The following is a 15113-nucleotide window of genomic DNA, read 5'->3' on the forward strand; positions in this document are numbered from 1 at the left end:
GTACATGACCTTTGTTTTAATTTGGGCTGTCATGCATAGACTGGGTGGCTTAAATAGAAAAAATGTATGTCTCACAGTTCTAAAGCCTGGCTCCAGCAGATCAGTATGTGGTGGGAACAAGCATCCTAGCTTGCAAAGCCTTGTCTTCTCACTGCACCCCACTGGGGTGGGAGTGAAGGAGGGGCTAGAAAGAAGGAGGAAGTGAGACAAGGAGAGGGAAAGAGAGAGAGAAATAACTCAAGTCTCTCCCTTTTTGAAATAAGTCATTAATACCATCATGAGGGCCCCACCCTCAACACCTAATCTAACCTTAATTGCCTCCCCAAAATTTCACCTTCAAATACTAACCATTAAGAATTAGAATTTGGACCTCCCTGGTAGCACAAGGGGTTAAGCACCACACTGTGAAGCTATCTGCAGCCTCTGCAGCATGAGTTCGATCCCAGACAGGCCAGGGAGATACCCACATGGCACAGCAGACCTCTCCCGTCTCTCCCACTGCTCCTCTCAGCAATGTATTTCAGTCAGTTCACCTGTTCTGCTCCCCACTCTGTCTATGCTATGATGAATCCTCTCAACGCCCCCCCCTCACCGCACCTCTGGCCTGTATCCCATTTCTTATATGCATAAATAAATAAATCTTTTTTTAAAATCAGAATTTTACATATTAATGGGGAGAGGGGAGTTGATTTAGACACTCAGTCCATGACACCCTCTCTTCAGCCTCTGTTCTATCCTGTTTTAGTTTATTTCACTGCTTATTTATAGACCACATTTTCTAATTGTATCATGTGATCCTTAAGATGTGTACTTTATCAGGTTTAATATTCCATAGCCAAAGCACAGATTTTGGTTTATAGAAAGACTATTAATAACTTGTGGGAAAAATTCCAGTATTATCTTGATCTTAGTGTCCCTGAGAAACAGTTGGCTCTAGATGCAAAATATCTTCACATTTTATAGGAAAGTTTTCTCTTTCAGGAGAAACTATGGACCTGTATGTTTAAAATTCTTAATTTCATAGAATCTAGTGTTGCAAATCTTCTAAAACATCTGTTTCAACTTAAACAAAATGATTACTAGAGAATAAGCAGCCATCCTATTTCTATGGACAGAGACTAATAAGAAAATGTGTGTGTGTGTGTGTGTGTGTGTGTGTGTGTGTGTATATATATATACACTTTATTTTAAACGACAACAAAACAAAACAACATCTACACCACATACATACTGTCTAGTCAGATGTAGTAACACCACCACACATTTCCTTTGAACTGTCAAAAGTAGCATGCTGGCTGGCACCATTCTGCTTTGAGCTTGAGTTCATTGTTTTATATGATATTTTGTGGCAACTGCTAATTATCATAAGCTGTCCAATAAATGTGATGGATTGTCCAATTAACTCTTCATCAGCATCCATTTTTGAAGATGCTACCTATTGAAACTGATGGCAGCTTATGACCTCCATGTTGCGTACACAGCTAATTACTCCTTGGACAATAATTACTAGGTTTCTTGTGCCTCATTCAGTCACTTTGTTTTACAAATTATGATGCCATAGAGTTTCCCAATTCATTTGACTTCACAACTATGGCTCTCTGAGGGCTACTAAAGGTCTGCTGTAGAATGCATAGATCATAGAAACATTGAAGTAGATCACAGATATATCTGTTTTGTAGGTTTTCCATTGACCGGCACACTGACCTGGAGCGACAGTTCAACATTAATGCAGATGATGGGAAGATCACGTTGGCAACACCACTTGACAGAGAATTAAGTGTATGGCACAACATAACAATCATTGCCACCGAAATTAGTAAGTGCCTGGGTTTATTCATTTCTTCGTTGTTTGGCTGGGTTCAATTTATGCCTAGCGAGCCCATGATAAGTGATCCCTACTTCCATGAGATATTTTAGAAATAAAACTGATTTTATTGTTCCCAAGGAGACTGTGAATGAATTATCTCAACATGAAATAATTTAACACAGTGGTAGATTACCAAAAGTTTACATTCTATGCAGGAAGGAAATATTCTTATGTCCGCTTATTCTCATAGATTATATGTATTATCCAGCCATTAAAAACAATGTTTTGCCTCTTATAATATGGGGAGAGATTTAGTACAAAAGCAGAGGTGAAAAAATAGAATCTGAGAATGATCCACTATAATTTAAGAAAGTGGACATTAATATATAGAGTATATCCAGCGTAGAAACTATTGCTCACATATTTAAACTGTGCACATACATATTTGTGCAGGAACTATAGAAGGAAATGTCATACTATTAATACCTATGATTTGGGGGAGATGAGATTATATATGATTTTTTGGTTTGTTTAATGTATTTCATATAACAATCATAGACTGTCTGAAAGTGTGCTTCGATACAACATTTTTCAAAAATAACATGTAAATATGCAAACTTTTTTTCTAGGGGAGATTCCAGGGCTGTTAGAATAACATGTTAGTTAGTTTTTTGGCCAATTTTTAGTGAGTGTAGTTTCTTCAGTTATGCTTAATGGCAGTACTTTTGGGTCTCTAAAACATAACTATATGGTGAAATTGAGTGTACACCATCTTTGAGAACTTGCACTCTGCCCCACCAATATCTTATTGTAAAAAAACATGTAAAATGTGCATGACATGCATTTTCTTTTCAAGAATCTTACATTTTACTATTATCTGAATGTCTTTCCATGAAGGACCTGATGAGTCCTTCATAGTTATTCAAATTCAAACGGGACAATAAACTCTCAAGGTAATCAGAGTAAAGAGAATCCTAATAAGGAAATAAAAGTCAACATGAAGAAAGATTCGTGAACATACAGACAATAGAATGTGTAGATGTTAATTGTGGAACATGGGGCCTCAAATCCACTCTGCTCTCTCAAAAATCAGCTGTATGTTTTCACAGCTAATGCAAAAATGGAGAAACATCTCCGATATACATGACTGATTTGTTTTAATATAAAACAGTAACCCAGGCCTTCAGGAAGGTTGTGATTTCCCCTTGTTCTGAGATGAGAAAATGGCCTCTTTGGAACTTTATTTTTTTTTAATTGTATGAGAAGAGTAAAGATTCAAGAGCCGAAAGAAGGTCTGTTTCTTATAGCAACCATGAGTGCAGACAAAGAACATGAAGTCAAGTTAATATGTGGTTTCAACCCTACCAAATGAAGGATTCTGAAGAGCAAACTGATGTTTTTCTTGGCTTTGGAGTAGCCTTTTCTTCCCTAGTGTGTTTTTCTGGCAGAGGTTTCCCTGTAACATTAAGGTATAAAACAAACATTGTTTAAAAATGGAGAATGATATAAAAAAATTTAAAAAATAGAGAAAAAAAAACAAAGTATACCATTTGGCAGCTCTGGTTTATTAGAAATGTTAACACAATCTAGAGAAATACAGATATGAATTTTTTATCATTACAGTGTGGAAGTTGCATTATCACCTTAAGCCTCTGAGAGAAACATAGATCTATTTAGATTGGTTTAAGGCTATATCAAAACTCCAAAAGAGCACAATGTTCTCAGGATGCAGAGAGTAATTATTTTTAAACTAATTTTCTCATAAATTGATGAGAACATGACTCTTAGTTGTCATGAGACAGATGCCATCTCTTAAATATTCATCAGAGAGGTACTAAAGTGTAAGGGTCCATGCAGCCCATTTTATGAGGTAAGAGAAAGCGAGTACAGGAGCAGGTGGGTAAGACACATTTCAGGGCCAATCTACAAAAAGAAGTTCCACTTGCAAGGAATCATGCATGAGCAGGGAAGCAAATGCTCCAAGATCGTGAGTTGATAGTTCTAGAGAGACACTGGCACAGAAGATAGTGAGAGAAGGCATTTATTTGCACTCTCATTCAGTAATTATTTATTTATTACTACTTGCCGAGCATTCTTCTCCTGACTGGGGATAGAGAACTGAGCAAAACTGGCAAAAAAACATGGTGCTCAAGGAGTTTTTCCTTCTGTGTCTTCTCGAAGCACCACACAGGAGAAGGTGAGCTGGAATCTGCTGAGGCAGACACAGAGTGAGGAAGATGATGAGTGTTGGGAATTATAAGGAAATGCACGTTGAAGGTGTGGGAAAAAAATGCTACAGTGATCTCATTCCATGAAAATGTGATTATAGTAAAATTGTTTCATAACAAATATGAAACATTGAGTCTATGGAAAAATAACAAAGAGTTTTTGTAAAGTGGTAGGGAAATTTTTATTGTTATTATATTATAAATATAGTATAATTAAATTGCAAACAATATAAAAATGTAGATCAAATAAAATTTTCTTTATGGTATCAGAAAAATCACTCAAAATACATCCCAGGTATAGGTATATAGTTAGCTCCATATAAGAGAATTAACACAAAATGATTCTGCCATCTGGTGACCTTCAGCTTGTCCATGACTCTTACAGAATTTAAAATATATAATCCAATCTTGTATTACCCCATTGAAACGAAGTTATTTTAATTCTGTTTTAAAAGTGTTTTAACTCAGTTTGAAACTAAATGAACAACATTTATAGATTCTGGCCATGAAGCAAGCTTACATCAAGAGGTTAAAATCTCAGGAGATGTGAAACTGTAAACTTAGATATAAATCTGATTTTAAAAAAACTTTCACATAATTTTCTTAGAACCAGCAAGAATGAAAGTATGAAAGGAAGCAAATTTTCAGCTGTAAAATATAAGCTGAGGTGGCATAATTCTAGAAACTTTGTACAATTAAGCCATCATTTTCTAAATCATGAAAGGAAATAGAAATAAGATCATAGAAAACTTAAGAAAATTTGGAATTACAATGACAATACTTAGAAATTTGTTTTGAGTTGGTTTTATTATGTAGCCCGTCACGTAACGTTTACCTTCTAACACCACAGACCCTGTCTCAGGCAGAAAATATTAAAGGGAGATTTATTGTATTTGGATGAGATGAATAATTAAAACTACCCAGGACAACAGAATTCCGTAGGGGGAGGTTCTAATAAAGATAAAGAAATATTCATTCCAGGGAGAACAATTTAGAATTATTCTCAGGACCTTATCTCATCAGACAAGAGATTTAAACAAATGAAATTAAGCTAAAAATGGATTTTAGGAAAGTCCATCTGTTATCTCTTAATGAGAATGGAGATGTCGTCCTTTATCCTCTTGTGTCAGACTCACTTAACCAAGGCTGAGATGCTCCTCTGTGTGATTTATCCAGGTATTTCAGTGGTGATGGATCTAACTTGCCATCACAACCCCTGAGCCCATCTCATTACACAAACTAGCAGTTATATGTCCCTGTGCTAACAAGAGATTAGGTTGGTGGCTGGTGTAGTGCATCTCTGTTAAGTACCTCTGTTGGTTGCCCTCTTCTCTCCCTAACCCCCTCAAACTATAGTGCATGCGGTTGATTACCATGGTGGTGAAGATTTAAGGTAAATTTAGCTAATTACAATGAATACTGAAAAAATGTCCTATTAACCCTACCATGCATTTAATTCTTGCAACACTCTTTGAAAGTAGGTGCTTGTAGTATATGCACTTTTCTGACAAGAAAACTGAGGCACAGGCTGACCAACTTGCCCAAGATTTTATAGACAGCAAAGTTGGGAGGATGGGGTGGCAAGGTTAGTACCAAGGTCCTTGAATTGCAGATGACATGTTTTTAAATGCCTTCCCCAGAAGAACCTCTCATATCTTCATCTTCATTCTCCTCTTTAAGGGAGTTTCTGACACTGCCACATCATTTTCTGAAGCAAATGGGTGAAGTAGCTCTATGCAAAGTGGTAGTCGGGCTCAGCAGTAGGTGTGCAGGGGAGCAGAGAAGATCAGGTACTCCTGCTTTAATGTTTATAACTTTGATTTTTTTTAAAGATTTATTTAGTTACGCATACAAGAACTCGGGCACAGGCCAGAGGTGTGTATGGGGGTGGGGGGGTGGTGAGTGAATTCACCAGAGACAGAGTGGGGAACAGAAAAGGCAGATCTACTAAAATACACTGCTGAGAGGAGCAGCAGGGCGAGACAGGAGAGGTCTGCTGTGCCATGTGGGTCACCTCCCTGGCTGGGGATCGAACTCGCGCTGCAGTGACTGCGGATAGCTTTATAGTGCTGATGTTTAAGCCCTCGTGCCACCAGGGAAGCCCAATATTTATAACTTTGGATAGGAATATTGCCTCATGGACAAAGCAGGCCTTTGGAACTGCTCAGCCTGGAATTCTGTTCCCATTTTAGTGATCGGGAAGCTGAGGAACCAGGAAATAGAAGCACCAGATAGTATATTTTAAGGAAATGTTTTTCTATGACAACAAAGAGAAAGTAAGTGACCCATTTGATATGAATCACCTAGGGGATTACTTAAACAGAATTCTTTTCTTCTCCCAAGACCTAATAGTTCAAATTTCCAGTTTTTCTGGAAATTTCAAATTTCTGCTCAGGAAAATATTTCTTACAAGTTCTTCCCTGCCACTCTCCACTGCCCAATCCATTGTACATTACAATGCCACCATGTTATAAAGGAAGATGAAGAAAAGTGAAGTGTGATTTTGTCTGTTTGTTTTGTATTTTTATTTTTGTGTTCCTCTTGTGGTGAGTTGACAGGCCAGGCAGCTATGTTTTGAGCTCAGGATTCTCAGATGATGCCCAGGATCCCTTTAGGTTGAGAAGTGTGGTAAGCAACGTAACAAGAATAGCTGCAAGAGAAAGAAAAACTATTGGGGACAGGGAGGGAATCGATTTGCTTAAAATAGAGTGTGCTGGGGCTGAGTGCCAATTTTAGTGTCCTTCCCAGAGAGATGGGTGATGTGGGGTGGAAAGTGGGGAAACCCGCTGACACTGTGTACCTGGGAGCAGGCGCTGAGCATTTATAGAAAGCACACTACGATTGGTTACCTGAAAATATTTTAGAGCAGGAAAGCATATAATTGCCCATTAAATTAATCTCTTTGAGTTAGTGGTAATGCATTGCTCTGGCCCACTACAGTGGGCTGCACACAATATTGCAAATGAAGCTTTTCACTAATGATGGTTAAATCTCCTAGGGAAAGCACTCGTTTGATAGCACTTAAGGAATGCTTCTTCCTGGCATAGCGCCCGGTTGCCAGAATAATTGCTTGATCCAACCCAGGGTATTTAGGAAAAATATATCTTTATGGGCAGTTCATTGTTTGGAGAAATCTTGGATTCTGGAATTGAATGGAGTTGACCTCTTCTTGGCTACCTAACCTTGGGCAAATTATTTCCTATCCCTTGCTCTCATTTTTCTCATCTGTGAAATGGGAATCATCATTGTTCCTTAAAATCTTGGGTGCAGTGAGAATTAAGTACCACAGAACTCTAACTCTTAAGTCAAAAATCTATCTGTAACCTTCAGAAATTGATGAATAAGTTGCATGTGTTTTCTTGTTGACACATCCTTGACCCTGGACTTTGGTCTTGATTTAAAATTATTCATTTCATTTATATTATCTGTTATCTGTTCTCTCCACAACAACAAATTGATATCAGTGTGCTGTTTGTTCCTGTTAGGTGTTATGTTTCTTCATTGCTCAGCCAACGTGTGTGTTCTGTGACCTTCCTCTTGTCCTTGGTTCAGACAATGGCCAAGGAAAGGCCCTCGCAATTAACCAGGCACATTCTTGGAGAGTCGGAGATGCTCCCCAGAAGGCATCAAGATGCTGTTCAAAATACATAATATCTCACCATTGGCAGTGGTGCAATCAGGACTAAAGTCCTGATATTTCAAATATATGTGTTTTGTTTGTTTGTTTTAAAGATTCATTCATTTATGCATACAAGAGCAGGGTACTGGCCAGAGGTGTAGGGAGTGAGAGGATTCACCAGAAACAGAGTGGGGAGCAGAACAGGCTGATCAACGGAAGCACATTGCTGAGGAGAACAACAGGCAAGACAGGAGAGGTCTGCTGTGCCATGTGGGTTGCTCCCTGGCCAGACGTGGATTGAACTGGCACTGCAGAGGCTGCTGACAGCTTCACAGGCTGTGTCTTAACCCCTTGCACCAAAGGGAGGCCCTATATGTGTTTTTGTATATTTGAAGTATATTATAAATTAAGTGAGATAATACAAGTAAAGTGCATTCAACAGGGCCTGGCATATAGTAAAGACTCAGTAACTTTCTCTCTTCTCTCACCTCCCCCCCTCCTTCCTTATCCTCTTCCAGACCAAGAGGGTGATTACACCCTCTCACATTCCCATTAAACCTATGGCTAAGCATTCTATTTGTCATTCATTCCCCTACCCCTTCTCTTCCCTAGCCACTTGGGCTTAGGAAGAAAAGGATCCAAAAGAGTTAAACAGACACTCTGGTTTGTACTGACCTACTTTCACGGAATAATAAAAGCATGTCAAAACTTAGTGACTTAAAATAATAAACATCTATTTCTCCTGTTTCCAAGGAGTGGTTGGACAGTTCTTTGGGACTAAATTTGCTTTGACCAGCTTTCTAGTTAGCTGGTGGTTTATCTGGGGCTGTATGATCTATACTGGCCTCACATGTGTATGTGGTAGATTGGTTAGGCCAGAGAACCTTCTTTGACAAAGCTTTTCTCTGCTCCATGTGGTCTCTTGTCCTCCAGGAGACTACCTCAGCTTCTTCAGGGATACTTTCGGGGTTCCATGGAGCCACAAAAGACAAATGAGCAAGCGCTTCCCAAGTATCTATTTGCATCAAGTTTGCTAATATTTTATTGCAAAACAACCACATTGCCAAGAGCAGTTTCAAGGAATGGGAAAAAAATGTCACCTCTTGAGGGAATGAGTTGGAAATATTATGGCCGCTCTTTTTTGTTTGTTTTTCTTTTTTATATTATTTCAGAAAGGGATGCTGAATGTCATTATGTTGGCTACAATCTGTAGCCTACCTGTAGGCACATCCTTGCCTTCACTCCAGAATTCCTTTCTCTGAATAGTACATGCAATTTCAGAATTCTTAGCCCCAACACCTTACTTATTTGGGAGAAAAGGAGTAAACAAAATATTTCTAAAAGTCCTCAACTGGCAAACTTTGGATTCTTTAGATTTTCAGCTTAAATAGCAAGTTGTATTACTCATATTAAATCTATTTTGATATATCCACCATGCTACAACTTTTGTGATTTATGTGCACCTTAGCAATTACTATGACTATTATCATTACTATTTCCTGATCTCCGAGCTGGGTCCGGGTCTTTTATTATAAGTTCCCAGAGATCACACTCATAGACTTCGACTGACTGGTTGAGGCATATTAACATTTGTTTGTTTGATGTTTGAAGAATATATTTCTAAGGGAAGAAATGGATAAAATCCCTGCTCTCCTGGCATATTTCATTGTTTCTTTATTATGATCACTGTTTTTTTCCTAGGAGCCTAGCACAGTGCTGAGAGGTCCCAATAAATATTGGCTAAATTAATGAATGAATAATGGAAATAATAAATTGATATCACCAGAGAGCACCCTGATGAGTTCTGACTTCAAACAACACTTTTAACTGAATGGTGCAAAGGATCTTTGCTTTTGTATATCCATCTCAGCTCTTTGTTACAAGTCTCAGGCAGACAGTTCCAACTCCTATTTAATAGCTTGGAAAAATAGTTTAACTTCTTTCGGTCTTAGTAAAATGGAAATAAAGTTATTTATTATATGAGGTAGTTGTAAGAACTAAATGAGATAATATAGATCAAATGGTCAAAGTGACCAATATAAAGTAAGCAATAACTGGTAGCTATTATTTTTGTATGTACATTCAGTTTTTAAAATAAATTATTGGTATTTTGTTTTTGGTAAAATACCAGCATGGTAAATTTATGATGGTTGGCTAATTTTTACAAATGATGACAGCTTATTTTGGTGATGACACTTCTTGCTTCATAACTATTTCTGCATGGTCAAAGTTATAATTACTTCTGCATTTTCAAAATGATGGTTTCTTTCCAGAGTTTCCATAGAAGAAATGGAATTCTCCAGAATGACAAAATAAAAAGAGTTATTCAATTAAAAAAAAAGTCTCAAGCAGACGGACACACATGCACTATCACTTTCTGGTTTTTTAAAAAAAATATATTTATTTATGCATACAAGAACTGGGGTACAGACCAGAGGTGTGGAGAGTAAGAGGATTCTCCAGAGACAGAGTGGGATTCACCAGAGAACAGGGGGTTCTACTGAAATACACTGCTGAGGGGAGTGGCGGGAGACAGGAGAGGTCTGCTGTGCCATGTGGGTCACCTCTATGGCCAGGGATCAAACTCATGCTGCAGTGGCTGCAGATAGCGTCATAATGCTGCCTCTTAACACCTTGTGGCAGCAGAGAGGCTGTGCTTTCTGTCTTTTTAAAGTAATTTTTTCCTGAGTGACTGAAGCAAAGACATAAGGGCAGGAACAACTACCTTGTCCTTGTATGAACATTGTGGGGCACTGGCTGAACTTACAAGAAGGGATTCCCATAGTAATAACCAATCTTGCAAGTCAGAGACCAGGAGGAAGGTTCTGGGAAAGAGGCACCTCAGTCCCCTCCCTTGCTGTCTCTCCAGGAGCCAGCCTTCTGATCTAAGAACCTTTATTTCTCTTCTTTTCTGAGAGCCTTGAGGCAAACCCTGAATAATGCCAGCCCACACTTCATTACCCAACAAGGCCGTTTATCATTTAATCTGATCTGTATTGAACAAGTGAAAGCAGGTTACAAAGCAGCAAAGCCTGGAGAATGAAAATGCAGCACGTTTTTTTGATTATAGGAATCCCTAATCCAAAGCTTAGAAACGAGAACTAAAAATAAACACGATTCCATCTTCACTCACCCCTGCCCACCTGGCTTTGCAGGGCGAGGTCAGGAGGCCCTTCAGCCAGATGGTGGACCTTTAAACTAGATAACTTGCTTTTGTCTCTTTTTTGGGGGGATGGTTGTCAGGGTATTGGTAACTCTACCCTCTCTCTTATAAAGCTAAGATCCACCTCATATATTACCCGAGGTCAAGGGTTATGCTGGGCCTCCCTGGTGGCTCAGGAGTTCAAAATACAGTGCTGTCAGGCTATATCACCAGCCATCGCAGCATGAGTTCAATCCCTGGCCAGGGAGCTGACCCACAGGAGAGTTGACCTCTCCTGTCTTGACCATTGCTGGTCCCCACTCTGCTCCCCACTCTGTCTGCCCTATTCTGCTTCCCACTCTGTCTCTGGTGAATCTTCTCACTTCCCCCTCCCAAGCCCTCCCACACCTCTGGCCTACTCTCCAGTTCTTGTTTTCATAAATAAATAAAAATAAATCTTAAAAAAAGCTAAAAGAAGCTAAAATCCTTAGTCCTTCCCATGCCTGGGGCTGCTGTGAACCCCAGGCATCACAGAATTCAGTGGTCTTAACTGATCTTATCACCTGGTGATCTTTGTCGTTAATTGAAGTGTTATTTTTTTTTTTAAAGATTTATTTATTTATTTATTTATTTATTTATACAAGCACTGGGTACAGTCAGAAGCGCGGGAGGGTGAGAGAATTCACCAGAGCCAGAGCGGGGAGCAGAACAGGCAGACTGACGAAATACACTGCTGAGGGGAGCAGCGGGCGGCAGGAGAGGTTTTGAGCGCCATGTGGGACCCTCCTCTGGTGGCCGGGGAGCAGCCAGGGATCAAACCGGTGCTGCAGAGGCTGCGGTCAGCTTCGCAACCCAGCGCTCAACCGCTGCGCCACCAGGGAGGCCCAGGAGTTGAGCACTTTAAACAAAATAGTCCCCTTCTCCTTTGAACCCTAAATGGAACAAAGATGTCGATGGTAAAGAGGTTTTTCCCTAAGGCATGCTATTTAAAAATCTAGCATAACATAAAAATATAAGTCATAAAGAGCAGGGTGTTATTATTTCATTGGTTGGGAGAGACAGCATTCCCCAGGAAGATTCTCTGTGGAAGATATATTTTCAGCAGGACCATAAAGTAACAGTAACTAGGATTTTTTTAGAGGTGCAATTTCAAAATTAGTAAATATCTTGATCAAGGGAAGAAGAGCTTAGAATATCTTCTGAAGGTGGGGAAATCAGGAGACAGAATATATGGTTGGAGGGTTAATTGAAATAATGGTTTCCTTCAGATGTGAGAACAAAGAAATGTATCTTTATTGGCTGTATCTGAGATACCTGTCAAATACATCAAAATATCAAAAGAAGGCAAGCATAGAGCCTAGAATATTCAAATTCAGGTTTAGGAACAGAATAGATTATGGGTGGGATGTAGAGTCCAGGACAAGAATGGAGAGGCGAAAATATGGCCACAGTCTGGTGTTTCTAAAACTTTATGGAGCATCAGAATCACCTGGAAGACTTGTCAAAACAGATTTCTGGGCTATGAATTTGTATTTCTAACAAGTTGCCAAGTGAGGCTGATGCTGCTGGCCCAGGGACCACACCCAGGAGCCATTGCTACCATCCCTAATTCAGACTAAAACTAGCTGCATCAGATACGGGGTTTGAATGAACAGAAATTGGCATCCAGTTAAAACTAATGAGCAAAGAGAAGAAGCAAATACTGCTGCAGATTGCAAACCTTGGCAATAAGGGATAAAAATAATGATACAATTAAAAAACTGCTGTTTACCGTATGCTGGGCAGCATTCTAGCCCTTTCTATGCCCTTTATCATGTTTAATTCTCACAACAACTCTGTAAGTTGATACCATTAATTCTCTCAGTTAATAAAGCAAAGATAGCAAAGTTCAAGCTCACCAAGTTGAGGTGGCTGTTTGGATTTGTTCCTAGCTTTGTCTGATTCTTCAACCCAAACTCTGAACCTTTAGCCTCTATCCTCTCCTAGTAGTAGCCTAATTGCTATGGACACATGCCCTGGTTCATGTTAACAAGACAGATTTCAGAAAAGATGACCCATCACTTCCAAAGTTTAAGGGTCCATAGTATTTCTTCAACTGCATCTTGAGTGAAGAGGTTCAGACACGATGGGATGTTAGCAATAGGCGTTCACCGACTGAAGTAACTCAACAGGGCAAGTGAGTAATGAATTTAAAATTCACATCTGTGAGGCTTCCCTGGTGGAGCAAGGGGTTAAGTCTCAGCACTATGAAGCCATCTGCAGCCACTGCAGCACGAGTTTGAGCCCCAGCCAGGGAGCTGCCCCACATAGTGCAGCTGATCTCTCCTGTCTCGCATGCTGCTCCCCTCAGCAGTGTATTTCAGTCAGTCTGCCTGTTCTGCTCCCCACTCTGTCTCTGGTGAATCCTCTCACCCCCTGCACCTCTGCCCTATGCCCCAAGTCTTGTATGCATGAATAAATGAATCTTTTAAAAAAAAATTACATCTGTGAACTCTCTGTTCCAGAGGACTTTGAATTTTTTAAGTTGCTACATTTAAAATAAATTAAAGCCTAAATTTCATATTGAAGTTTGAATGTTCCTCTACCCACCACCATCAGCTTGGTAGGAAAAATCTTCCACTTTCCAGGCAATAAATTTGGATTTCAGTCTAGGCTCCCTTGCAACTGTCTCCTTGAACATAAACAATTTATTTACCCATTAAAGGGAAACTGTAACTCGATAAGAGAGCTAAAACTCATTTGGTTGATAAGGAGACTATATATTATTATATTTTTATATTTACTGCAATAGACTATATTGAGATACTATGCTTATTATACCATCTGCTATATAGTATTTTATTATAATAGAATATAGCTGTATTCTCTGTATCTGTTTTTAAGTGACAATAATGATAAAAGCCTCATTACCTCTTCTTTCAGGTGACATGTTCTGAGTTTGATGTTTAAGAAACACTGACCTTTTAGAATACCTTATGTCTCAGCTTTAGTTAACTGTTTTGTGTAGCAAAAACAACAAACAACCCTAAGGCACCATGTTTGGGAAAAATGTTTTATTGGAGCTTTCTTTCATTCTTTGTGTGTGTGTGTGTGTGTGTGTGCTGGCTTTTAAATAAAGCTTGTCATTAGATTGTGTGTTAGGCATAGTATCCAAATGTCTTTGCTGGTTCATATTTGAGTATCTCTGGATATAAAAATACTCATACTGAGCCAGCATTTGATTTCCTGCTGAACTGTTTTTCACATTTCCAATATAATTATGTAGCAGTTACAAAGAAACAAAGACCGAACTCCACAGAAAATACCATAGAAACCCACACTTGTTTATTTAAAAAAAGATATAAAAAGCATCAAAGACAGAAACTGATGTGTCGGGTGACTTCTCAGAGAAACTGATACCTAAAATAAATCTGAAAATATCTGGAGTATGTCAAAAGGGGTTGGTTGGACATAAATTTTAAAAAGCAGTTATATATTCTGCAAATGGCCTCATAATAGGAGACCTTAGTGAAAATTGGATGTGGTGAATTAGCTATCTTTATTGCATCCTTGTTTTCTGAGTGATTGCTATTGTCCCTCATAGAACCCATCTTAAAGAGATTTAATATCTAACAAGCAAGTCTCTTCATGTACCAAATAGCTGTCAAGTGACTGCACAAAACATTAGTGAGTCCAATACATTTCAACTCACCTGTACTGAACACTGTGCTTACAGGTTGCTAGACCCCTAGTTTCTGTCCTGGAGGTGGGGCTTCTATTCTTGGAGGAGAGATTGGTTGTACTACAGGCAAGTTGTCTAATGGACAGAGACAGAAAACCTCCACCTAACACATTTGAGGAAAGAATGAGTTGTATAGGATGCCTTCTGGAATGCCCTTCCCTGCCGAGCTCCATCAATGTTACCTTGTGACAAGTGAAGAAAGCAAGCATGTATGTTTCAGGAATTTTTTTAAAGGAGGAACCTGCTGATTTTGGCCTATTTCAATCATGGCTATGGTAGCCTTCTTTGTAGACACATTTTATTTCCAGACACACCTTCCCATTGTGTTTCAGGAATAAGTAGCAGATGAACAGGAAAATATAAATGATGCCCCAGGTATATCTTCTGGTTATAGAAGGGCAGGAGAAGTTCACTGTTCTTTGCCCAACAAAAGAATCACTGTTTAGGGAAGTTGCTTGGATTTGAAAAGAGCAGAAGGAACTCCACTAGCTCTGTCATATGGCCAGTGAATGGATTGGTGCTGGAGGATACACATACATGTCACAGTCAAGGAGATCAAACAAAGACTTGCAGACTTGCAGAGGCTGCCTAATTGC

General features: G+C 39.1%; 1 protein-coding gene across 1 annotated transcript in view; it reads left to right on the top strand.

Moving 5' to 3' along the window:
- The window catches only part of CDH8 (cadherin 8), a gene marked incomplete at its 3' end in the record, with an annotated part of 355245 nt that overhangs the window by 232292 nt on the left and 107840 nt on the right, over positions 1–15113 (top strand). The window contains exon 7 of the mRNA XM_084256775.1: positions 1680–1816. Coding sequence (XP_084112901.1) covers positions 1680–1816 — 137 coding nt within the window. The remainder of the gene's footprint in view (positions 1–1679; positions 1817–15113) is intronic.

Source organism: Talpa europaea (genome assembly GCF_964194135.1).
Source record: "Talpa europaea genome assembly, chromosome: 16".
Classification (NCBI taxonomy): Eukaryota; Metazoa; Chordata; class Mammalia; order Eulipotyphla; family Talpidae; genus Talpa; species Talpa europaea.